Source organism: Ananas comosus, linkage group 7 (assembly GCF_001540865.1).
Source record: "Ananas comosus cultivar F153 linkage group 7, ASM154086v1, whole genome shotgun sequence".
NCBI lineage: Eukaryota > Viridiplantae > Streptophyta > Magnoliopsida > Poales > Bromeliaceae > Ananas > Ananas comosus.
This window is the reverse complement of record NC_033627.1, coordinates 13692825-13719115: the sequence shown is the minus strand read 5'-3', so window position 1 is coordinate 13719115 and position 26291 is coordinate 13692825. Positions and strand designations below refer to the sequence as shown.

At 38.7% G+C, this 26291-nt stretch overlaps 6 protein-coding genes across 9 annotated transcripts; 2 read left to right on the top strand and 4 right to left on the bottom strand.

Moving 5' to 3' along the window:
* On the top strand, positions 237–857 carry LOC109713336. The gene has a single exon (XM_020237362.1). The coding sequence runs from the start codon at positions 345–347 to the stop codon at positions 672–674; it is 330 nt and encodes a 109-aa protein (XP_020092951.1). The 5' UTR covers positions 237–344; the 3' UTR covers positions 675–857.
* Positions 633–3209, bottom strand: LOC109713334. The gene is made up of 3 exons (XM_020237361.1): positions 2934–3209; positions 2538–2545; positions 633–1271 (listed from the first exon to the last, which is right to left on the bottom strand). The coding sequence occupies exons 1-3, from the start codon at positions 3144–3146 to the stop codon at positions 671–673; spliced, it is 822 nt and encodes a 273-aa protein (XP_020092950.1). The 5' UTR covers positions 3147–3209; the 3' UTR covers positions 633–670.
* LOC109713025 (aldose 1-epimerase) lies at positions 7260–9872 on the bottom strand. Its single transcript, XM_020236940.1, has 5 exons — positions 9653–9872; positions 9519–9568; positions 8878–9004; positions 8139–8243; positions 7260–8054 (listed from the first exon to the last, which is right to left on the bottom strand). Exons 1-5 carry the CDS (start codon positions 9762–9764, stop codon positions 7432–7434), a joined length of 1017 nt encoding a protein of 338 aa, XP_020092529.1. The 5' UTR covers positions 9765–9872; the 3' UTR covers positions 7260–7431.
* On the top strand, positions 10256–16137 carry LOC109713023 (microtubule-associated protein TORTIFOLIA1-like). 3 transcript variants are annotated; one of them, XM_020236938.1, is made up of 7 exons: positions 10256–11212; positions 11432–11623; positions 11700–11787; positions 11891–12474; positions 12868–13491; positions 15438–15707; positions 15813–16137. In XM_020236938.1, the coding sequence occupies exons 1-6, from the start codon at positions 10346–10348 to the stop codon at positions 15498–15500; spliced, it is 2418 nt and encodes an 805-aa protein (XP_020092527.1). In that variant the 5' UTR covers positions 10256–10345; the 3' UTR covers positions 15501–15707; positions 15813–16137. The 3 variants fall into 3 exon arrangements, with proteins under 3 accessions (XP_020092527.1, XP_020092526.1, XP_020092524.1); XM_020236937.1 differs by having other exon boundaries at positions 10285–11212; positions 15425–15707; XM_020236935.1 differs by having other exon boundaries at positions 10287–11212; positions 15425–15712.
* Positions 16280–19354, bottom strand: LOC109713024 (probable serine/threonine-protein kinase PBL23). Of its 2 annotated transcripts, XR_002217027.1 has the most exons (6): positions 18983–19354; positions 18064–18242; positions 17779–17968; positions 17031–17418; positions 16585–16867; positions 16280–16495 (listed from the first exon to the last, which is right to left on the bottom strand). XR_002217027.1 is itself a non-coding variant. In XM_020236939.1 (5 exons), exons 1-5 carry the CDS (start codon positions 19302–19304, stop codon positions 16529–16531), a joined length of 1422 nt encoding a protein of 473 aa, XP_020092528.1. In that variant the 5' UTR covers positions 19305–19354; the 3' UTR covers positions 16280–16528. The 2 variants fall into 2 exon arrangements, 1 of the variants encoding a protein (XP_020092528.1); XM_020236939.1 differs by having other exon boundaries at positions 16280–16867; positions 17027–17418.
* LOC109713022 (golgin subfamily A member 6-like protein 22) lies at positions 20233–25237 on the bottom strand. Its single transcript, XM_020236934.1, has one exon. The coding sequence runs from the start codon at positions 25146–25148 to the stop codon at positions 20793–20795; it is 4356 nt and encodes a 1451-aa protein (XP_020092523.1). The 5' UTR covers positions 25149–25237; the 3' UTR covers positions 20233–20792.

Genomic DNA, 26291 nt, shown 5'->3' with positions numbered 1-26291 from the left:
TACTGATGAATCAGTTTTGCGCGTTCGCAACAGTGAGTGACTTAACATGGACATCTCTTTTGATAGGCTACACCACTCATTAACTGCCATGTACATAAACCTGACTCATCAGTAATACTTTTGATAACATTCTGAGGCACCAATAGCATATGTCCTTAAATGAAAGGAGAAAAATCCAACTGTCCCCCTCCCCACCCTCCTCCCACCACAAAGCAAAGAAACAAAAAAAGTCCCCACCAGAAACTCATCCAACCCCTGCAAGCTACTCCACCACTACTACCATCCTCTCCACCATCTTTTCATAAAACCCCACCACAAGAATCAACAACAATTTCCTCAAGAAAATGGCTACAAATCCATCTCCGGTCGAAGTCGGAGCTCGAGGCACAATCGCCTCTTTGGTCTATCAAGAGATTGAGTACTTCAAAAGCCTTGAATTAGATCATCACAAGATCTCCACCCAGGAGCCAAAGCAAGCACACAAAGACGCAAACTTCACTAGTGGAAGCTCCCGAAATAAGCCGATCTCGACTGGATATTCTCCAAAAAAGAAGAAAACAGTGTCTAGTGGAGGATTTTTGCCAAGAATCTGCTCTGCTGTGGAAATAGCAGAGACTGTGAAGAGTGGATATAGAAACTTGAGAACAGAGGGGAAGGAGTTGTCTCAGGACTAAGCAATGGATTCGGAGAGCTTAGAGAAGCCGAGCTTCTTAAGTCGGCTACTCATCGGATTGTTGCACTTAAGGTCTACAACTTCGACAATGTAAGCATGTCCTTTCTTTTCTGCTTTGTCTACGTTAGGATTTCTATCAGCAAGAATATCGTTAGAACGTAGTATTGGGACTCGGTTTCCATTATTCTGGGCACTGCTGTTTCTTTGAGAAGTACTTCCATTACTGCTTCTGGCACTGCTACTGCTGCTGCTGCTGCGGCTGCGGCTGCGGCTTCCTGGAGAGTCATCTTGTGAGGCTTTTCGTTGGATTGCTTTTCTGGGGCTGGCGCCGCATGGTACTGAAACTGGGGCAGATTGATGCCTTCTCCTTGATGAAGAAGGAGATGGCTGAGGTGAATTTTTCGTGGAATTCAATTCTCGTGACATTAGCGAGCTAACGGTGCCCGTTGCACCGACTTTAACGGAGGCTCCATCGGCATTCTCGGGTTCGGTTGCTCCAGGCATTGCGTGCTTTTTTGTTGATAGCAAAGAGCAGTTTAGATAGCGGTTAGTGGCGAAATTACTCGAACAGCAAAGAGGCAATCTCTGGTCCAGAATCCTGCTATGTAAAAATGGTTAGTTGTCGAAGTAAATAAGTAATAGTTTTTCCTCGTAAGTAAATGAAATAAAAATATGATAGTATCATATCAGTCGAATTCTTAAATTACATATAATTAACAAACATCAAAGTGCTTTTCGATATTGAGACCCATCTAGCTATGACTATTAAAACAGTTGCAGAGATTTTATTAGGTGCCGAATAAAAGGAAAGAATAATTTTAAGTAGCTATAGTAAAGCATTGATACTTCCTAGTCATGCTCGATGAACACTCAACAAATTAGAGCAAGCGATTTATTATTTGTTTAGCCAAGCATTCCACAAACAGAAAAAACTGTAGAGCTTATGCCGTGGCAGATGGCTAGAATGAGCTACTATGCCTCAAAAGTAGAAGCTCCAATTTGAAGTTTCTTCTACTGCAGTAAGAATCTGTTATAGAGATTCTAACGAAAAATGCTACTTCAGAAGCACTTTGAAAGCGAAAAGAGTGAACCTTTTCTAAATGAGGTCATTACTTCCATATTGTGCATAACATTCTACCTTGTTGATGCCATGGGTACCAAGAACATAAAGTGTTGCACAAAAGATTAAAATGATCCTCCAAAGACTCAACAAGAACTTACCCAATTTCACGGCACGATGCAAAACAAAACAAAACAAAACAACCATTGAACTGCAACAATTAAACCTGAGATTTTACACCATGTCTCTTTAGAAACTACAGAGTGCATGGTTAATTGTGTCAGAAGAAGCTCTACCATTTGGAAACTCTTTGGACCATTTTAGTTGGAGAATAGGACATGTCACCTTCCCTTGCACTGTGGAAATGGTCTAAAACACACCCACTTTTGGGCAGGGTATCTTACATTCCCTATCTGGTGGAGTAGCTGTTTAGCAAATTATTTACTCAAAACACAAAAGCCAAGTATCTTGTTTCTTCAAAGTTATCCTTAAGCATGTTCAAAGGGAATAGTTTCTCCCTCAAAAAAAAAAAATCAAAATTAGAGAGGACCCAGATTTAGTACTTTACCAATTTCATTAAACAGTAAAAAAAAAAAAAAAAAAAACCAATTTTACAGCAATACCACATAAGAACTCTGGGTATGAGAGTTAAATTTAACAAAATCACTACTAGATTTAACAGAAACCTCTAATTTGATTGATAAAAACAATGTAAATCAAAATAATCCACCGTAGAGGAGGTATCAATAAAAAAAAAAGGGGTGGTTCATTTCAAAATGACATATGTTGCGTGTGTCTCCATACCTTGTCACCTAAAAAGGAAAAAGAAGAAGGAAAATTTTTTTAAAAAAAACTTACTCCTCATCGCGTAAACAAGAAGAACAGTGCTCTTATACAATGTAATCAATAACAAAGAAACATTTTTTTAGCCACAAAGGAGAGAACCAAGTTAACAAATTTCCTATAAATCAAATAAAAACCTCAACTTGATGCCCAAAACTGACTCTTATCAAACAATAATACCAAATGCAGAGCCAAAACATATGCAAAATTAACGCCTTTAATTCAAAAAAAAATCGAAATTGCATAAAAATAATGATAAAAAATCGAAGTTTTGGGAGACACCAACACCCAAAAATTCAAAAAAAAAAAGGAAAATTGCATAAAAGTAACAATACAAATTGGAGTTTTGGAAAGTACCAACAATCCAACCACTAGTAGAAGCGCTTCATCTCTTTCTCTAAACTTTCTCAAACTTAAACCATAAAACTCAAATGTTTGTAAATAAGAAAAGAATCTCCTTTTCAACTGTTGGATACAAAGAGAGAGAGAGAGAGAGAGAGAGAGAGAGAATCGAGGAAACGATGGGGCAAAAGAAAAGTGATTTATGGAAAAACCGCTGCAGCGTCCCATCCCACGCTGTCCAAGTGTCCACTGTGTTCACGTGTCGCTACGGCGCTTCTCCACTGTTATCATCCTCTCTCTCAGTCCAAATCGTTAGTTAATTCGAATTATGAATATACTATGCATAAAATTTATTTTTTAATTTTTAAATTTGTTGAAATATTTGACTTAAAAAATAAATTCGGTGTAAAATATAAAATATAAAATAATTTATATTTAAACATAAAAATTATAAATTTTTTATTCAGATTCGGTTGGCCAAAAAATTTGCAGATAATTTTTTTTTTAAAAAATCGTAAACGGATCGTTTAATTCGGATTTTCAATAATTCACGAATTAACTAACAAAGGTCCAAATTCGATTTTTTTTAAAAAGATGAATTTAGTTGATGTTAGAACGGTTATGATTTCGAATACAGATATAAAAAATACGATTTTGACGAATTTAAATTCTATTGATATGTATTTTTTTTATATTCAAAATGCTATTGAAATCCTCATTTTAGATGGACCTCTTCCTTCCTCACTGACATTCTCAGCCGCGCCGCCTCGCCCCCTCCTCCGCAGGCTCACCATCGCCTACCTCTATGTTCGTGCCCACATACCCGCTCGTGCCATCTTTTGCCGCCTCACCCTCATCCTTACTCACCTCTTCGTCCATGTATATCCCGATCTCCACCCTATAGTCGCTAAAATAGAGGGATGACACGGATGCTGGAGGAGCGGGGGAGCAGGTGGAGGAAATAGAGTTGGAGTTGGGGTCAAGAGCGATGCTGAGGAGGAGAGGCTGCGGTCTGCGGATGAGCAGAATTAGGGAGAAGACGAAAAGAATGAGGGATAATTTGGTTATTTTGTCATCAAAATTAATACTGTATATATCCCTACAAATAGTTTTTATTTTTTAAATGAGAAAAATATAGATTTTTAAATGACAGAAAAAAATAAAAAAATTAAATTTTGACACGAAAAATTTCTATAATTTAGCCAAGAAAATATTTTAAATGTAGTGTTTCATAACACTTGTAACAAAACTCAATTAATTGTAACTCACAAAATAAAAACTATGTTTATTATTCTAATAAATAAATAGCGGCCATAAATAGCCTATAAATGTTATTTTTTTTACGGTATTTTTGGAAACTTAAAAGGAACATGTGACACGACCTTTTCTCGTTGAGCGAGAACGGTCAAAACCGTCCCTCGGTTTCTGCGCCGTGCTTACCAAGTTTAACCGGACCGGACAAAAAGGGGCACATGCCGGTCCGGTCTGGTATTGAACCGGATGGTCAATATTTATTTATTTATTTATTTATTAAGGAATATATATATGCACGCTCTTAGCATCTTTTTATGGATGTTGTTAATATAGTTGTTTAGTTATTTTTTACTGTACATAAATTAATGTGGATCTTTTTTTTGTTTTTGTTTTTTGAGGATACTTAATTAGAGGGAGATTTATATGCACACAATTTGATATGCAAATAGAAATTAAATTTTCCACTTGGATCCGCACAGAGCACCAACAAGGATATCTCATGAAAAAGAATACTAATACTACTAATAATAATAATGGCCACAACTAAACAACTATCAATTTCTCCAATTATACCCCACATGCTACCAATGTAACCTAGTTAATGCATTGACTCTCTCTCTCTCTCTCTCTCTCTCTCTCTCTCTATATATATATATATATATATATATATAGTAGAGGTAGAACCGTAGAATACTCCCAAAAGTATTAATGGGTTGATGCTTTTGAGTTTGTAGTCCTTGGATGGAGAGATGTAAAGTTAAGATGATGGTGGTAGGTGGGATAGATGGTGGTAGGTGGAATAGTATTTGATCCAAATGCTATTAGTAATCAAGAAGTAGATCCAATAATCAGAAACTTAGAAGCACCAATGAATTGGTGTTTCTAAAAGTATTCTAGCTCAATTATATATATATATATATATATATATATATATATATATAGTTCGGCCACTATACTCTTATGAGTATAGAACTTCTTGTACTCATAACTTTTTAGTCGTTTGATTCACTCTTTAATTATTTTTACTCGTTAAATTATACTATTCAACCAACCACCCACTCAACCCTAGGGGGTCCACTATCAACCTAATCGTAANCTTACTCTATATATATATATATATATATAGTTTTGCTAGAATACTATCGGTAGTAAACGGTTCGGTTTACTACCGATTTATTTTTGATGATAGAGTTTCCAAATTGATGATCGGCATCGTTAAACATGATCTAAACTATTTAAACTATATGAAAATCAAATTTCACACATTTTCAATATTGTTCTCTTATCCATCAAGTGAACAGAAAAATAAATGACTGGAGATGAATATCCTTCAAAAAGTGATGATACAACTTTTATATTTGAGATCTAGAGTCTAGATCTTATTTTAAATAGTTTAAAAAAATTTTTAACAAAAATTTAGTTGATTTGAACTCTTCTATACCGTTAAATGAGCAAACGCACCATATCGACCATTAAAATTATAGATTTTGTGACCCTTTGATCGTTCAGTTAGTAATGCAAAAAAAATCATGAAATTTGATTTCTAAATAATTTAAATGGTCTAGATTATCTTCAATGGTGCCGATCGTCGATTGGAAGCTCTATCATAAAAAACAAATCGGTAGTAAACCGAGCAGTTTACTACCGATAGTAGTCCAGTCAAACTTTAAATTATTTAGAAATCAAATTTCATGATTTTTTTACATCACTAACTGAACGATCAAAGAGTCACAAAATCTATAATTTTAATGGCCGATATGGTGCGTTTGCTCGTTTAACGGTATAGAAGAGTTCAAATCAACTAAATTTTTGTTAAAAAATTCTTTAAACTATTTAAAATAAGATCTAGACTCTAGATTTCAAATATAAAAATTGTATCATCACTTTTTGAAGGATATTCATTTCCAGCCATTCATTTTTCTGTTCACTTAATGGACAAGAGAACAATATCGAAAATGTGTGAAATTTGATTTTCATATAGTTTAAATAGTTTAGATCATATTTAACGGTGCCGATCATCAATTTGGAAGCTCTATCATCGAAAACAAATCGATAGTAAACCGAGCCGTTTACTACCGATAGTATTCTAGCAAATCTCTCTCTCTCTCTCTCTCTATATATATATATATATATACTCGAAATTTATAACTCTAATATTTAGATTTTTTATAACTTATCAAGCAAAAATTCCCCCTTGCTAATTCCTTATTGTTATTTAAATCAAAATACAGGTTGGTACAAACACATGCTTTACTGGTCCAAGATAATGCCATGCAAAAGGCTTGGTTCCCCAAATCATATATATAAAAAAACGATAAACATCACTTCCATCGCATGTTTCTTCGATACTGATCTAAGAGTCTGTTTGGTTCACAGTATATTTTAATTTTCGACGCTTTATGTAGTAACTATTGTATATAGATAATAGTAATTTATGATTAATTGAGATAAAGGGAGAAAATCATTTAGGCTTCTTAAAAAAACTATAGTTAACTCCAAGAAAATTATACTGAATTCTAAGTTTCATTTTAAGGGAATAAATGAATAATATACAAAGATCTTGGGAGGGAATAATATAACTATGCATGCAAATAATATCATGTGAGAATAAAGAATATGTTGGTTGGATTTGTCAAAGCACGCATTTAATAGGTTAAATGTGGATAGGACGTGCACTTTGTTGCGCATTTATTCATATTTAATCTAAGTTTGACTATTGGTGTGTAGATTCCCCTATCATTTAATTTTTTGTTGGTCCTCAATCATGTAAAAATTAAGTACCTTAATCACAGGTCTTAAGTACAAAATAATATTGATAATTGTTACACAGTGACATAATTTGTCCTTGAGAATTATGTTATTAACAACAAACATTCATTTTTTGTGAGATTTGGTGATCATTACTGTTCATGACAATGAGTTCAATGGGAACATGTAAATTGTTCTTTGCACTGGAAACACCATTTTAGCTTTTTCACCACAGCAAAAACACAAGCCATTGTTTACAAAACCACAAACTGCTACTTCTCAGAACAGAGAAGCTTTTCGGAAATCCAAGCCAACAATAGCTAATTTGAGAGAACAACAACATCGAAAATTTGAATTCCATTAGTTAACAAGAGTAACACAATAACTGAGAAACAAATTGTCGGAAGAGAGGTCCCCTTATTCCTTGTCATGGTAGATACATTTTATTAAACAAAGGAAAAAAAAACAATGGCCCGCTAAAAAGCGAACCGGAAAAGAAAGGGAAAAAAGATCACTCAGCGCCGAACTCAAACAGCATAGTGTGCCTATACTTATCACCAGGCTGAACAATAACTGACGGGAAGTTCGGCTGGTTTATCGCATTCGGAAATCCCTGAGTCTCCAAACACAACCCCGCATGCTTTCCGTAAATAGCACCGCCTTTCCCTACCACATTACTGACATAATTCCCAGTATAAAACTGAACACCCGGTGCATCAGTCCATATACTCAGTACCCTCGAGCTCGAACTATCCTTCAGTCTAGCCGCTCGCCTCAAGCCCGATCTCTCTTCTCCAGAGCCCAACACATAGTTGTGATCATAACCACCTGGGACTTCACCTATTCCGCTTCCTATCTTATTCTCTGTTGTAAAATCAAAGGGAGTATTAGTTACAGCTATGATTTCGCCCGTTGGGATTTGGTATTTGTCCACAGGAGTTATATGGGTCGCCCAAATTTGAATCGAATGATCGAGAATATTCCCGGAATTGTGGCCAGCTAGGTTCCAGTAAGTGTGCTGGGCTAAGTTGATTGGTGTGGGCTTGTTTAAGGGAACGGCTTCCATTTCGAGTTTAAGTGTCGTGGCCGATGGTAGAGAGTAAGTAGCAGTGACATCTACATCTCCAGGATAACCTGTTTTTAGAAAATTGAAGCACTAGTTAGTGGATTCTTGGATTTATGTTCAATTTGGTCAGCTCTTTTTACGGGTCTAATTACCTTCTTCCCCATCTTTGCTATGATACTTAAAGGTGATTGATGGGTTCTTCCCCGGCTTGTATTCTGCAACATCCCACAGCACTTTGTCGAAGCCTTTATTTCCACCTGAAGATAAAGAAAAACATGAATAATTCGTTTCACTTGTCGCACGTCTATTCTGATTTCTTCATACTGACTGATTTGTGAGGAAAGTAGAAGATGCCACATTGTAGAACATAGCCAAAAGGAAACTTACACAAAAGCAAATGTGGTAGAACAAGAAGTATAATGTTTCCCCAATCAGTGTAATTGAATGTCTAATAAAAAAAAAACTCGAGTAACAGTTGAACTTGAGGGTGCAAATAAAGCAGATGTTAATTATATGCTACCAGCTTAAAGACTTCTTTTCATATTCCCAACCAAACAATTATCACACGCCCTTTAAATAAGTGGAAGAGATATGATGAGCAAGAGCATCATGCATCCAACAGGCACTAAAGCACACTATGAGACCAATCACTATTTAGGCGTTCACGCTGCTGAGTAAATAGAGAAGAACACGTCCTAATAGTAGAAGCATAAGACATGATGATGAAAAGAACCAACAATGGCAAAACTGATACTCGAATTTTCACTCTACTTATATGAAATTGATCAAATTTACATAAAAAAATGATAAAGAAAGAGAAATAAAAACAGGATAATTCAAGGCAAACTGATTCAAACAAATGCTAACCCGAATGGATTGTCAGTTTCTTACCATGGAGGCTGTTGGGTGGTTTATTGATGGGCAAGGAGTATTCCACGCCATTAAGCGTAAACTTTCCTTCTTTGATTCTATTTGCGACCCGGCCAACAATGCAGCCAAAATAAGGTGCCTCACCATTCTGATTATTAATTGCAGCAAAAACAGAAAACCAAAGTACCAAACCTCAGATACACATGCTTCAACAAGAACATCAAATTATCTTTAGGCCCCAACAACATATTCTCTAAAGAAAAGCACTATTCAAAGTAAAAAAGGAGGCATTTTGACAAATGGGTACTGCATTTTGATGATGAAAACAAAGAGCAATTTACATCCTTTCCCCTAATATTCAACCAAAAAAAACAATAATCAATTTATACATTAATTGGTATTAACCTAAATGTCTCACTCGATAAGGATAGAGAGAAACATCAAGCTAGAATAAGGCATCATCAACTTGATTCTCTTAATAAAAGCACTGAACCAAGTAAAAAGGAGGCCTTTTGACAAATGAATAGTGCATTTTCATGATGAAAACAAGGAAACTTCACATCTTTTCCAGCAATTAACACACATAAAAAAAAAAATCTAAACAGAGCTTAATCGTCCTTATTTCCTTGATTTACACTTCTCATTCATATTAAATGTCTTACGAGGTAAGGGTCGAGAGAATCGAAACCGAGAACCACATCAGCGACATTCCCTGAAACCCAACACAAACAAAGCAAATTGGATCAAAAAACACACATAAGACGAACCAAATCGGGCGAAAAATTATCATGGCTACCTTGTGAATCGGGGACGAGAAGGGAGGTGATCGTGGCGCCGAAGTTGGTCACTTTAACGGTGATGGCGCCATTGCTGAGCTCGAAGAGCTCCGGCTTCTTCTCCGAAGCCATTTTTTCCCCCTATTTTGGATCGTCGCCTCAAGGAGAGAGAAAGGAGCAGGATCGGCGAGTGGAGATAGCGAAAATTGGGGCTTTTTTTTTTTTTTAAGGGATTCAAAATCGAAACGGTTGCACCGATCCGGATCATTTTCTTTTTCTTTTTCTTTTTTTTTTTCGGTTTCTCATTTTTAATAGGCTTTGGGCCCCTTTCATTCTTAATTTAAGTCCATTTTCTAGTGGTTTTCAATGGGCCATATACTCCTTTTGTGGGCCTTTAATGGCCCTAAATATTGAGAGGCTTTTACACTTTTTTGGATTAAATTGCACAGAGCCCCTCTCAATGATAAGTCGCTTTGAAATGCCTCATCAACTTTATTATATTGAATTGATATTTTCTTAACTTTTTGAATGATTTTATTTTAAATAAATTAAAAGTTTTATCAAAATTCATCAAAATAAATCAACTAGAAAAATATGAAGTTCAAAAATATTAATTCAGAAATAAAGCAAAGTCGAGGGATCAATTTCGCAATTACCTATAGTGGGGAGGACCTCCACACATTTTTACCTATTCGAAAATTATATTAAAAAAAATGGAAATGAAAAAACTCGACGCATTGTGGGCTCTCACAAACTTCTCTGCAACTCCATTTATTCGTCGCCTTCCTCCTCCTCCTCCTCCTCCTCCTCCTCCAAACCCTAGCTCCAAATCCCCAACCATGGCCACTTCGATCCCTAAACCCTCCTCAAAGCTCCCCAAACGCTCACCCCAATCCCCCATTCCCAATCCCAATCCCCCCTCTTCCTCTTCTTTTTCCTCTCTTCCAATGGCGGAGCTCAAATCCCGCGCCCAAGCCGCAGTGGCCAAGCTCTCCGATCGCGACACCCACCACATCGCCATTGACGATCTCGAGAAGCTCATCGGAACCCTCGCTCCCGAGGGCGTGGCCACGCTCGTCGCCGCCCTCGCCCACGACCCGTCCGCGCCGCCCCCCTCCGCCGCCGCGCGCCGCGAATCCCTCCGCCTCCTCGCCGCCCTCTGCGCCGCCCACCCTGGCGCCGCCGCCAAACACATCCCGAGGATCGTCGCCCACCTCGTCAAGCGCGTCAGGGACCCCGCCTCGGATTCCTCAGTCCGCGACGCTGCACGCGACGCCGCCGGGTGCCTCTCAGCCCTCTACCTCCGCCCCGATGCCTCCGATGGCGAGTCCTCCTCTCCGGAGGCAGCGGCGGCGGTGTTTGTGAGGCCGCTGCTCGAGGCAATGGGGGATCAGAGCAAGGCGGTGCAGGCGGGGGCGGCAGCGTGCCTCGCGAAGGTTGTGGAGTGCGCGGGGCCCAGCAGGGACGGGTCCACCACCGCGGCGTTCCGGAAGCTGTGCCCACGAATATGCAAATTGCTTAGTGCAGAGAACTTCCTAGCCAAGGGGGCCTTGCTCTCTGTTGTTTCCAGCTTGGCTCAGGTTCGTTGCGCATTTGGAATTTGGTTCCTCATTACTGGGACATATATAAATGTAGCTGCCTTTTGAATCCGATTACCTTCTCTGTGTTTATGCGTGTCAAAGTTGTGAACTTCAATATGATTTATAGTTTATAGATATGCATCATATATAACGTGCATTGTGTAAGTTTAGTTAGCTGATATTCTATGGTTATCTTCTTATGAAAATGATTGGCATTAGGTAGGAGCAATTAGTCCCCAGAATATGCAACAAATGTTACACAGCATTCACGAATGTCTCGAGAGCAGTGATTGGGCTACTCGGAAGGCCGCTGCTGATACGTTATGCATGTTATCCGCTCATTCAAGTCATTTGATTGGTGATGGAGCTGCCCCCACAATAGCTGCTCTTGAGGCTTGTCGTTTTGATAAGGTCGCTTTGAATTTCTTAATTGCTATCAAAGCTGAATGTGTTGGGCATTTTAAAGTTTTTGTTTTCTCTTTTTCAGGTGAAACCTGTTAGAGATAGCATGATTGAAGCATTGCAGTTATTAAAAAACATAAAAGGAGAAGATGCAAATTCTGAAGATCCATTAGGTATTTACTGCATATTGTAATTGTTTGTTCATTAAGCATTTTAAGATTAATTGCCTGACCTTGAATTTCCTCTCATGTAATTTTTACGTGCAAATTGCTACAGGTGGTAAAAATTGCCAATCAGTTGTTACCGAAGCAAAGTTGGATTTCAAAGATTTAAATATCAGCTCTGAAGGATCAGAATTGTCCAAAGATCCATCTCCTAATTCTTCACCTCAAGGACAAGGGAGTTGCATACGAGAAAAAGGTGCGATGCTGCTGAAGAAAAAAGCACCTTCTTTGCGCTTCAAGGGGTTGAATCCTGAATTTTTTCGAAGGCTCGAGGAGAGGGCTAAAGATGAATTATCTGTTGATGTGGTGCTACCTTGTAAAAAACCTGTTGACTGTCCCCAGTCACAAGATGAAGAAGAACCAGAAATGGAAGATGGTGATTCTAATGATCCAGTAAAAAATGATGGTTTTGTAGATCTTAAGTTAAATCATACTCATGGGCACATCAATGATAATTCTCAAAGGACAGAGAGAAGAATAGGGTCGTATAATAAGCTGCACAATGCAAAATGCAGAGGATCCGAAGGAAATATTGATGAAGCGTCCTTTGTGAGCAATGGAGCGAATTGGTCGACCATTCAGAGGCAGTTGTCCCAATTAGAGAGGCAACAGGCCAATCTCATGAACATGTTGCAGGTTTGCCCGAAACTAGAATTAATTATATCTACTTTCTCCCATTATTAGATCAAAATATATTATAAATGACTAAATTCATACTATTTTTTTTACTGATTTCTGGTTGTCATGCATATTTTATGTTGCAAATGTGTCTAACAATATTATAGGGGGCAAATTATTTTTTTAAAAAAAATCTGAACTTTTCTAAACCCAATAAATTTTACATTTCCGATCGAATTCAACTGTGCAACCTGATGTCTCTTCATTATGCCAAAAGTAGTTGCCAGAAGTTGCTATTTTAAAATTATGGAGTATCTATAAGCTTATAGCCAAATAACCATTTTCTACTATAGCACATACTTGATTCATAGTTGATACGAATGAGGTGTTGCATTTGTTTTCGTCATTCAGGACTTCACGGGAGGCTCCCATGATCGCATGGTTAATCTAGAAAACAGAGTACAGGGTCTTGAGAGAGTTGTTGAAGAGATGGCTAGGGATTTTTCAATACCATACTCTGCTCGATCTTCCAGCAATTATAGTAGCTTTCATGAGTTTCCCACCTCAAAGTATATGTTCTCACGAGGAAGAGACCTTTTCTGGAAATCTGAATCTGAAGCAAGGGATTCACATTCACATTTATATACCATGAGAAATGGAGTAATGAACAGTTGGAGAGCATGGGGTAAGGGAGAAGGATCACTAAAGCTTGGTGAGGGCCCTTCTGCAAGAAGTATATGGCGAGCCTCAAAGGATGAGGCTACTTTGGAAGCCATTCGGGTGGCTGGTGAAGATAACATAACCTCTAGGGCTACAGCGAGAGCAATTGACTCGGTTCAGGTCGGTGATTTGGATTCTGCATATGGCGAGGTTCTTTCATCTGGGGATGCTCTACTACTAGTTAAGTTGATGGATGATACTGGCCCTGTTTTCAATTGGCTTTCGAGTGATGTAGCAAATTATGTCTTAAATGCAATTGGAGAGTTTCTTTTGGAACAGCGCTTCTTTCATATAGCTCTGCCTTGGCTTCAGCAGGTAAGCTTGTTGTTATGCTGCTCTATCTGTTAATGTTCGAATGTGTGTTCTTGAGCTCGAATAGTTTCTGCAATTTACACCTGATACTGTATGGCGTATTATGAACTGAACATCCTGTATACATCGGACAGGCATATACCACATATTATTTTCTTGTATTTTTTCCCCCTCCATTTTAGAACAATTTTTGCAAGAAATTTTGTTTTACTGAATATTTTATATATATATAGAGTTGAGCTAGAATGCTATCGATAGCAAACGGGCTTCGTTGCCACCCATTTGTTTTCGATGATAGAGTCTCTAAATCGACGATCGGCACCGTTGAACATGATTTATATCACTTGAAGTGTTTAGAAATTAAATTTCAAATCTTTTCAACATCATTTGCCTAATGATTAAAGGGTTTCAAAATTTGTAATTTTAATGGTTGATATGAAGCGTTTTCTCGTTTAACAGCGTAAAGATATCCAAATCAATTAAATTTTTGTTAGAAAATTCTTTAAACTATTTAAAACAAGATCTATACTCTTGATCTTGATTACAAGACTCCTATCATCATTTTTTTAAGAATATTCATTTTCAGCCGTTCATTTTTGTGCCCACTCGATGGATAAGAGAACAATATAGAAAATGTATGAAATTTGATTTCTAAACACTTCAAGTGGTATAGATCATGTTCAACGGTGCCGATCGTCGATTTGGAAGCTCCATCATCGAAAACAAATGGGTGGCAACGGAGCTCGTTTGCTATCAATAGTATTCTAGCTCAACTCTATATATATATATATTTATATATATACAATATATAAATTGGCACTTGGGTCACATCATTGAAATGGCTCATGGTGAAGCCACGTATCCAATTAATCCATGGGCCAATAGGAGGTTGCAAATATCTTATAAAATTTTTGGATGCTCCCGTTGCACACGAATTAATCCATGAGCCAATAGGAGTTTTCCAAATGCCTTATAAAATTTTTTGATGCACCTATTACACGCTCTAAAATATGTATCAAAAATAAATTTATGTTATACAATAAATTATTTAAATATTTTATATTATATATTTATATTCTATTTTATTTTATAGTAATATTTATCAACTATTTCATTAATCATCTAATAAATTGTGCGGTGTATATAGCATTATTATAAACCATGTGCAAGCAAAAAATTATCCTCTCTCTTGAAATTATGAGTGCACCTTATAAGCATTCTCTGGATGTAAATGTGTACATACACCAGATACTTGACACCCTTTAATAATTTAAATTATTAGACTGTATAGATCATATTTATTTAATTAAGTTTTGATATCAAAATAGTAGTCATCTAATGTAAGTTGTGGTGTATGAAGTATTAATATACACAGGGTGCATGCAATAATTTCTGCTTTTTCCAATCAATTTTAACAAGTTAAAGTTATTTTTTGATAATTTGAAATTTCTCCAACTTTACCATTTTAGTTAATTTTTTTTTTTTATAAAATAGCTGCAAAAACTATTAAGTTTGATTGAATTCTTAAATAAAATTATTAAAATAATTTAACTCTTCAAATACTAAATGTTAAGAAAATATTAGTAAAAAAAATTATTTTTATAATATTTATAAGAATACTATAAATTTTTTATTTTGATTTTTCAATTTTAAAATTAATAATTATATTTTTAATTGGTTGAAATATTACTTATCCGCTGCGTAGCGCGGATCCTGTTCTAGTGTACATTGATGTTTTACATCTACTTATCTACTTAAATTTTCAATTAGCTGCAGCAAAAAGATTTTCATTGATGAGTACAACAAGAGCTACAGTGCTACATGATATTGGTTCTGTACTTACCATGTAGTTGTTATATAAATAGCCCTGCCTACCCCTCTCACCAAGTTTCGTTTTCCTGTATTATTTTCTTATTTTCTGGTTTGTCTAATGCAGTTGACTGATCTAGTTGTGGAGAATGGAGCTGATTTTCTTGGCATACCCCCTGAAGGGAAAAGAGAGATATTGTTGAACCTTCATGAAACTTCAGTTATTGGACATCCAGAGGATTTTGAGGGGCCAACTCCACATCAGATTATGATGCAGTTGGCGTCAACATGGAAAATCAATTTACAGCAGCTAATCAAGTAGAAGTATTCAGCTGGTTTCTTTCTCTGTAGCAATTATTTTCTGGTAAATGAAATTAAAAGGAAGAGCTATAGAGTCACGGAGTACAAAAGTATGGTTAGTGTACATGTATTTAATAAGGATTCCTAATGCGAAGCTTCCTTCTCTTTAGAAGGAACCATCTCATCTCTTTTGCTGATTTAAATTTCTTTCCCAGGCAAACACACACGGATGCTAGAAGTGGTAGAGATGAAGTAACTTAAAAGCTTGTTTTCGGATGTTGACCAGGCAAGTAATCTAGCAGCAGTGCTTTTGATTGTATTTAAGTTAGTTCGTAAGGTTTTCTTTTGCTCAATCCTTTTTTTGGTCATACTAAGTTTTGTGTTGACTACTTTGGATATTGGGCTATGATTCTTTCCGATTCAAAACTTCACTGTCAGCTCGGTGAAGCTCGAAATGTGTAGTATACGTAGCATATAATATATTTCTTTCATTGTTTTGGTGTATATACAGCGATGATTCATTTCCTAGTACATTATGACGATCGCATAGTTTGTTAACCAGTTATTTTGTTTAAGTGTTTGATTTGAAGTATAGAGTGAGCTCATAACATAAAAAGCACTTAGTGCTTCTTCAAACGTCTCTATTCAAACATCTCTATTCAACACTACTGCAAAAGCTCCATTTGGGCCAAACTGGCTCTAATTGATGAAAAACTCCATAAAGAAATTACAAAAGCTCCATATTAACACCGAGTATATGTATGGATCTTTGCATTATGAGATCAAAGCATATTGAACTCCTACACCTTTTAAATAATGCAGAGAAGCAGTCATGACATGAGATCTTACAGCTTCTTAATCTCCTTTCCCCCGTTCTCTTGCATATCTTTAGTTGTCCCTGTAAATTTGTATCAACACTTATTTATTCGACTTATTTATTTGAAGAAACCAACTCTCCCTCATCATTTAGTATAAACTGTAATTTACCATCCGCATTGGCCCCATCATTTTCACACTCTATGTGCTTTGGAAGAGAAAACGTCTGATGAATAGATTCTTCAGATTCTTCTAGGTTACCATGGTTTGGATCAGCAAGATACTCGAGAGCTGTTACAACATCGCTAATTAGGGGCCGACTGTTCGCTTCTTCTTGAAGGCACATTGCAGCGATTGCTAGAGCTTGGTATAGGCCCTTCATAGGGTAGTTCCCTTGTAGCAGTGGATCTGCCATTTGCACAAACTTTTTCTTGTCCTTAAAGAGTGGCTCTGCCTGCGTATATGCATAATAAACAGCTATATTAAAACTGAAGTTCAACAATTTGTTCCTCATAGTTTCTTCTTGGAGGGATCTACGTTTTGCTAACTTTTAAGTTATGAAAATATAAACATTTAGTGCTAAAAGATGCTTGCATTTGAGCTCGAAACTTACCCACCGAACTAGCATTTGCTCGCGAGTTGGCTTTGTGGTGTCGATTGCCTTCCTTCCCGTAATGAGCTCCAGAAGCATAACCCCGTAACTGTACACATCCGACATCTTTGTCAATTGACCTGTTAATGCATACTCCGGAGCACAATAACCGTAGGTGCCCATCACCCTAGTTGAAACATGGCTCATGTCACCGACCGGACCGAGCTTAGCTAAGCCAAAATCAGACAACTTTGGGTTGAACTCTTCATCAAGTAGTATGTTCGATGCTTTAAGATCTCGGTATATAACTGGTGGGCTGGCTATGTCGTGCAAGTACTCAAGGCCTTTCGCTGCACCTGCTGCGATCTTCATTCGAGTAATCCAATCTAATGGCTTCTTGTTTGCTGATAAATCTGTTAGACAAGTGAAAATGAAATATTTGGTTGACTAGATAGAGATATCTTTGATCATCAAGAAATATTGAAGCTTGTAAAAACTGTGTGGGTAACTTGCATCAAGTTACCGGTTACCCAACCTTCCACTTGTTGCATTTACTTCTTAACCTTGGCATTTTGGTGCAATCTGACCCTTTCAAGTACTTTTTCTTTGTCAAATTGGACAGAAACATATATGCAACCATCATCCAACCACCAACTGAGCTTCTGTTGGACTTCTTTTAGATTTTACAAGGAAATATAGAGGTTATGAGCTTAATTTCGTCAGTTGAAAGGTTTAAAGGGACCCTTGATGCAATTCACCCTGAAAATGTATACCTAGGAGATGACCCTGCAATGAACCCAGAGGCATATACTCATACACTAGAATCCTTTGATCACCATCAACACAATATCCAAGCAATTTCACGAGATTCGGGTGATGAAGGAGGCTAAGCATTAGGATTTCGACAAGAAATTCTCGGTTTCCCTGACCGCCGTTCCTGTCGAGCTGCTTTACAGCTATAACCTAAGGAAATTCAACAAAGATGTATTAGAAACAATTCTTGTTGAGGATTGAACTGAAAATAGTAAAAGTTAGGGAACTAGAAATGGTGTTGTTACTTCATTGGAATCCTCAAGGCATCCTTTGTACACTCTTCCGAATCCACCCTCGCCTAGCAGGTTCTCCGAGCTGAAGTTCTTCGTTGCTGCTGCGAGTTGGTGGAATGTGAATACACGGGCCGCGATGTTTTGGTTGCCGATTCTTAGTATCTCGGCTGCCGACCTATGCTTGATGCTATCTGCAATTGTATAGTTATTCTGAGCTCCGTGAAAGGTAAATTAAAATACTGAATTTTAGTTTTCATTTTTATGTTTGGCAAAGTTCTCTGAATTGTGAATGCATGTTGTTAGGCTGGAGTGTATTGTGAATGCATGTTGTTATTGATGGCCAATCATTCCCAGTTATTGTGTTGGGGAATTGAATTAACACCCTTTTCATGTTTCTTGCTGCATATTTTCTGTTTTATTTCAGAAAGAAAATTGAAAGGATTCTATTTTGATTTGTGCTTTCTCGACGTATTCCCTTTTTTTTTTCCTTCTGAAGTTCATCTCTTCATTGTGAAATTGTTGTTCACATGTAAATATCATGATTCTGCATGTTCATATTAACCTTGATAGGAACATTTATGTTTAGCAGCAAATTTCTTGCTTATAGATGCGTCAGTAACTCTAATAAAGAATCCTCTAAATTCAATGTTAATTTTTGATATTAGATTGCCAACTAATTGCTTGTGACTCAAATTCTTCTCTTTTTTTCTTTTTGTTCATGTAATTTAAGGCAAATTGAAGTGATTATACTTTTCGGAAAAAAAGGATTATAAATTGAGTCTTATATTGTACCAATCCCACATCCTCAAATTCTTTTTTTCTTTTTTCTTTCTTCTTTTTGGAAAATTTTTTGTTGATGAATTGCTTTTATCGAGAAATCATGCAAATTTCGATGAATCATATCAACAAATTAATCAACTACGAATAATACCGGATTTGAAGGACATATTATTGACGAGTTTTGCGAGCCCATTCCCTTTTTTCTTCTCCTTTCTCTTCCTGAAGAACCTCCTCTCCTTCCTCTTCCTCTCCGGCTTCGGCCTCTCCTCCGGCAATTTTGCGCGACAGAAACATCCGAGCATCTTCGTCTTCGTCTCTGGCTTCGACGTCTCCTCCGGCAATTTCGCGCGGCAGAAACATCCGAGCGTCTTCGGCTTCGCTTCTGGCTTCACCCTCTCCTCCGGCGATTTTGCGCAGCAGAAACATCTGAAGGTATTCTTCGCTCTCCGCTCTGCGCGGCTCAAAAATCCCATTTTGAGAATTTCCGTTTGCCCGTGGATCGACCCGAGAGTGAATCCACTCCCGGGACGAACCACGCGATACAGAGATCGAGAATTACAAAAAGAAAACTAGCTTATTGAAGAGAAAATAAGAAAAAAAAAAACAGGAAAAGGAAAAAAGAGAGAATCTCTCACCCCTCCCTTTCTCTCTCTCTCTCTCTCTCTCTCTCTCTCTCTGTTTTTTCCCCTTATTTTCTGGTGGGAGGAGAGGGAGAGAGAACTAAATTTGGAAAAAGTTTTGGTTGCATTCTTTCATTTTTGGGGGTTTTTTTGTTTGTGTAGTTTTTTATTATTTATTTATTTATTTATTTTGAGGGGCATGAGATTTTGGTGGAAATTAAGAGGGTGGTAGTTACTATACAGGTGGAGGGAGAATACCTTCATCCAACGACCATTTGAATTGCTTTGGTGTGGTGTTAGTTTTATACACGGAAAAAAACATGATATTTATGCCTTTGACTCTTCCTCTCTCTCTCTCTCTCTCTCTCTCTCTCTCTCTCTCTCTCAACAGGACATAATGATAATGAGATAATACTAAATTGGATGGTTTCGGATTCAGTGATTCAATCAACTGTGATAATTGCATACGAGCAAAAGTGTATTAGAATCTAAAAAGAGTTGAAAATGACCTTGCATTTAAAATTTTCCTATCCTGGAATCTGAAAATATCAGTATTAATTAGAGTCATATCATAACTAGTTCAAAATTGCAAAGTTTAAGTCCATCCAAGATTTCAGAATTGTGAAATAAAATTTGATGCAAGAAAATTATCCCTGCATGGTGTATAGCAGAGAAAATGCAACAATCTGAACAAAATGACTCAAGTGTGCAAGTACTAGTGATAACAATATTCACAACAAAACATCAAATTATATGTACATTAAAAAGCCGAGATTCGATATCCGTATACAGCTCTTATCTATAGTTAAAAGAATGAGTTAACATTTTACAAAGCACTTACATATCGAGCTTAATAGAAATTAGAGTCAGCGACTAAACAAATCTAGCTTATTCATCGAATGATTTGCATTCAATATTACTCATGTCACCCATATTAGCTGGAACATAGAAGAAGATAGAAAAAAGAAGAACAATTTCTTTCCTTCTGATTCTTTCACTCCTGTGGCTCTTCCACAAATGTTTGCGCTTTTTTCCATCCTCTGACTGTTCAGATTCAACCTTGTTAATGCTCAGGACAGTACTAATCTTGTTAGTCTTTGACAAAAAATTTCACACCGAAACATTCAGAAATCGTCTACATTTCTGGATTAGATTACAAAAGTTTGGGAATGAAAAATCAAAAGAAGAAACAAAAGTACTAAGAATCTGAGGCATAGATTAATATGCGACAGCAAAAGTTATGAGCCTTCATGGTGTAGTTAGATAAATACCAAGCAGGAGACTAGCAAAAATTGATCACCTTCAACTACCAAAACATAGTTTGTGAGAGAGAAAGACCAGTTATGGCCTCGATTGCACATCGGCGATGGACTCTAAATCCAATACTCTTGCTTCAATCGCGGCAATCTCCTCCTTCAGTTTTCTGATCTCCATTTCAAGTTTTGATTCTTTTGAGATGTGCGGAGAGCACTTTTCCTCCATCCTTTCCACCTCATACTTCACATGTTTTGACGAAGCCATTCCCTTGTTTTCCTCAGCAACTATCACTTCGATGGTAGACTCGGTTTTAAATTCCTTATTGACATTCTTCAGTGTTTCCTTTTCCTCCTTATCCTTCAATGATAGGTTAAAAGAATCCCCATCATTTCTTCTTCTATCTTCTTTTTCTGGAGTGAGAGTTCCTTCTTGTTCCTTTATAATTTCTGGGTTGTTTTGTGATTCTCCATTATTTGTTCTCTTAATCTCTTCCGTGTTTTCTTCCCGTTCCTGGCCCAACAGATTACACGAATTTATTCTGTCTGAAGCAAATTCTTCATCCTTTGTTCCTTCTGCATCTTCCACAGTTTCCTTAATAAGAGCTAAATCACGTGGATTACCAGCATTATTTATTCCCTGGATATCTTGAGCATCTGCCTTTTCTTCCGCGCCGCCATTCTCTTCTCCTTCACCCTCCTGTACTACAGTTATTCTATTAACGACTTCTACGATTACCTCCTCCTCCTCGCTCTTCTCCGAAATTTCCTGCTCCCCCTCTCCGTTGTTTGTCTCTGCTAGTGCAACTGTTTCATGATCTTCGATCACACTTAAACAAACTGGAGATTCCCCGCCATTGGCTCTCTCAACACCCTCTACAATTCCCTTGTCCTCGGCATCCTTACTTGTTATTTCCTTCTCCTCGATGTCATTGTTTGCTATTTCCTTCTCCTCTTCTCTCCGGCTCGTCTCCTCAGTCGGAAGAGCTTTTTCGGACTCTGTCCTCCCATCATCTATTCTCTTTTCTTCTTCCTTGGTTACCTCTTCTACTTCTTCGTCCTTCTCAACAGCTATTTCCTTCTCCTCTCCTCGCGGGCTCGTCTCCTCAGTCGGAAGAGCTTCTTCAGACTCTGTCCTACCATCATCTATTCTCTTTTCTTCTTCCTTGGTTACCTCTTCTTCTTCGTCCTTCTCAACAGCTATTTCCTTCTCCTCCCCTCGCGGGCTCGTCTCCTCAGTTGGAAGAGCTTCTTCAGACTCCGTCCTCCCATCATCTACTCCCTTCTCTTCTTCCTTGACAACCTCTTCTTCTTCATCCTTCTCAACAGCTTTTTCCTTCTCCTCTCCTCGCTCGCTTGTCTCCTCAGTTGGAAGAGCTTCTTCAGACTCCGTCCTCCGATCATCTACTCCCTTCTCTTCTTCCTCGACCACCTCTTCTTCTTCGTCCTTCTCAACAACTTTTTCCTTCTCTCCTCGCTGGCTCGTCTCCTCAGTTGGAAGAGCTTCTTCAGACTCCGTCCTCCGATCATCTACTCTCTTCTCTTCTTCCTTGACCACCTTTTCTTCTTCGCCCTCGTCAACAATTTCCATGTTCTCTCCTCCCTGATCTGCCTTCTCTAGCGGAATAAATTCCTCCGGCTCTTCTACGACAGCTGGGTTACAAAGACAATCTCCATTTTCTTCGACAATCATCTTCTCTTCTTCGCCAGTAACTGCAGTTAATTCCTCATTCTCTTCTCTCTTCTTCTCCTGTTCCAGTGGAATAACTTCTTCAGGTTCCTGCATAATGTGCGGGCTACAACTGGACTCTCCATTGCCCATCATCTCAACATCTTCAGCAATCTCTTCATCACTTATTTTCTTACCATCCTCAGTAAGCACTTCATCATTTTTACCTGCCACCGTTTCTCGCTCTGGTGATCGATCTTCTTCATTCTCCTGTTGCTCTCTATCATCTCCTTCATCTCCTTCTGCAACACATTCCACCGTTTCTTTCTCATTCTCGGCCATTGGATCAGATGGAGGAGCTTCTCCACTTGGAACTCTTTCCTCTATAAGCATTTTCTCTTCAACGTCCAGCGTTACTATTCCATTCTCTGGTGATCGAGCTTCTCCATCCTCCTTTCGCTCTCTAACATCTAATTTTGCAACACGTTCCACCATTTCCTTCACATGTTTTGCCAATAGATCAGATGGATAAGTTTCTCCACTTGGTGTTCCCTCCTCTACTGTAATCACTCCTGAAGCCTTCAACTCGATCTCAATTTTTTCTCTGCGGGCTCGTTTCTTCTCCTTCTTCTTACCTGTATTAGGTTCAACGGCACGGGTTTTCTGCTGTGGAATTTTTACAGCACTTTGTAAAGTCTCCTCAGATTTTACTCGATTCTTTTGCTTGCTACTTTTCACAGCCTTCTCCTTTTCGCCCAACAGATTGGATGCAGAATTTTCTCCCCTTGATATATTTTCTCCTTCTCCGGTTTCTACATTAGCCCTCGACTTATGCTCGATTTTCTCTTCAGGCCCTTTAGCTTGCTTCTTTTGCTTATTTTCTTTGCGCTTCACTGTTTGGTTCTTTTTAATCTCCACACTATTTGACGAAGGCTCCTGAGATTTTACATGATTTTTCTCTTCAACACTATTAGCTTGCTTCCTTTTCTTCTTTTCTTTTGGCTTTGCTGGACAAGTTTGCTTCTTTTTTATTTCCACAGCTTTCAACAAAGGCTCCTGAGATTTCACATGATTTTTCTCTTCGCAGCCTTTAGCTTGTTTCCTTTTCTTATTTTCTGTGGGCTTCTCGACAAGGTTTTTCCTTTTTCGAATTTCTACAGCATTTGTCGAAGGCTGCTGAGATTCTACTCCATTCTTCTTGACGCGAACATTACGATGATTATTAATGAGCCAATCCGAAAGTGTAGCACCGTAAACATCCGCCAATTTCCTCTTCTTACCATTAAGCAGAACCTTCCCCTTCTTCTTTTTCTTCTTTTCCGCTGTTTTCACCTCCTGAGATCTCTTCACATTCTTTGCTGGTTCCTCTCCCTCTTTCACATCTTCAACTACATTGCTACTACTACAAGCCATTCTAAATTGCTCCCACCATTTCGCGTAACGAAGCGTAACACCCGATTCAACGAGTTGCTGAGGAAAATTAAATATAGAAGTCTTCGCCTTAATCTCGTAACTCTCCCATGCATCTTCCCACTTCGAATTAGCCCGAGGGATCGTACACGGCACGTCCTGATCCAACCCGAATTGCCTCGCCACGCGGTGAGGAAGATACTGCTCAATACAATCCACCCCAACTAGCTCACAATCCCTCAAACACACAGCAAAAGATCTCGACTCTTCGTTGTTAGCTTGATCACCGCTAAAATCACTCAAACTTGTACAGCACGGTCGCCACTGAAACTCGGCCGGAGAATTGAGAACCGATTGCACGAACGCAAGCTCTGTTTTCTTACCCACCTCGTGCCACCTCGCCATTCGGGGCCCACCGCCATTACCAGAATCATTCGCCTCCGGCCTTAAACTCGCGAACCGCTCCCAAATCCAAACTTGAAGAATATGAAGCGGCGCCCATACAATCAAAGGAAATTCCTTGCTCCGTTCATTGCTCGCCAAATATTCCTTCACCTCTCTCAGATCACGGTATATTCCTGCAAGAACGGCGGGCGCGAGCGCGATCCTCTCGCCTCTCGCGATCCTAACCGCAATCGGTAACACGTGCTGCCTTATAGTCTTCTCCGGATGAGAACAGAACACGAACCGCGACAGCCACAGCGACAAGAAGGCGACGTGCTCCAGCTCGTCCCCGCCCCGCTCGATGAAACGCTTCAACCACGCTGAGTGATCCGGCTTCTTATACGAGCTCCGGTTAAACCCCAGCCGCTCCTCGGTGATCCTCAATTCTAAGTCCTTGAGCTCACCCTCCAATGGCGGCGCCCTCACGGGCCCGCCGAGAGCCGAAAAGCCCGCGAGAACCGTAACATCTTCGAGCGAAATCGTCGCCTCGCCCCACGGGAAAAGAAAGGTATTGGTTTCATCACACCAAAAGGATGAGACCCCGAATAAAGAACATGGGTCTCTCCGAATTCTACAAGTAGAGGCTATAATCGAATCAAAGATCCCAACTTTTCTCCAAGAATCGCCATGGAGGGGCTTAAGCTTGTTGACCCATTGATCCCACTGCTTCAACGAGCTCGACCAACCCTTGAAGAGGATCTTGGGGCTCTCCAAAGTGGAAAAGGAGACGCCTTTGTAGCGTTTAGGGCTATGCGGGGTTACAAGGGGGTTACCGTTAGGGTTCTGGCGAGGCGCGAGGAAGAAGCCCTTTCTCGTAACGGGTTCGTCTCCGGCGACGGCGACGGCGGGGGAGGGCGCCATCTCCGCCTCTCTCTCCTCCACCACGAGAAGCTCCTCCTCCTCCTCCTCCTCCTCCGCCATGGATGTGTCCTTAGATGTAATTTATGGGTAAATTGGGTGGTAAAATGCGAAAAGGGTCAAGGGAGAGAGGGAGAGAAAGAGGAGTTAAATTAGCGAGACTTAACGGCGATTTCGAGGGTTTTTGGGGAAGAGATGGTGTTTAAGAAAGGGCGAGATTTGTTGACTAATTTGGTCTACCACGTCACTCGTAAACCGTAACTTTAAATTGGCGCCACGTAAGGAAACTAGACAGCTTTTCTCCTTCTATTGGCTGTATTTCATGGACCGGGTCTCGTTATAAAACAATGAGTAAATCGCTTCTTTCCTTCAATGGCTTCCAATCTCCGACCGTTAAAAAAAGATCACAGTGCTTCTACAACTGCTCCATTGACCCAAGTCGGATTCTTTGTGCACCGGGTCTAATAGACCGAGCCAATCCAAATGCAAAACAGACACCTACTGGCTATTTCTAGCGTTTTAATTGGCTCGGTCTAAGAATGACGTGGCAACAAGAGCAGACCCAATAGTTTCTCCAAATCTATCGTGGCTCGGATTTACTTACGATTCGAGGTGAAATAATTGCCTACACCTGGTGTATTTAATTGGCTCGGTCTAAGAATGACGTGGCAACATGAGCAGACCCAATAGTTTCTCCAAATCTATCGGTGCTCGGATTTACTTAAGATTCGAAGTGAATAATTGCCTACACCTGGTGTATTTATACATGACATGCACCACAAATTTTGAGGAGATGTTAACCTATAAATTAAGTAATATTAAAAGTAAACTGGATAAAGGAAAATAAAATTTGTGTTAAACATATTTAGTTTTAAATATGGTAAATTTAAGTCTTTACGTAAGAATTATAAATCTACGGCGTACGAAATGTATTAAACACCAGGTGCAGGCATTTATTTATTAGATTCGATTGATTTGGCGACTGTGGCGCATGAATGAACGGTGGTGATTGAGTATGGGAGATTTGGACGGTGGATCGCGTGCTCCTTTGTACGGAAACATCCGTACGATAAGGCCTACAAGCCCCCTATGCGGGTAAATCCCTTGGAGGGAGATTAAACAGAGAGGTCCCTAACCTCTTGTATTGTTTGATATTATCTACCATTAAATACAGTTTCAATTGGAAAAATTAGACATTTGACCTTT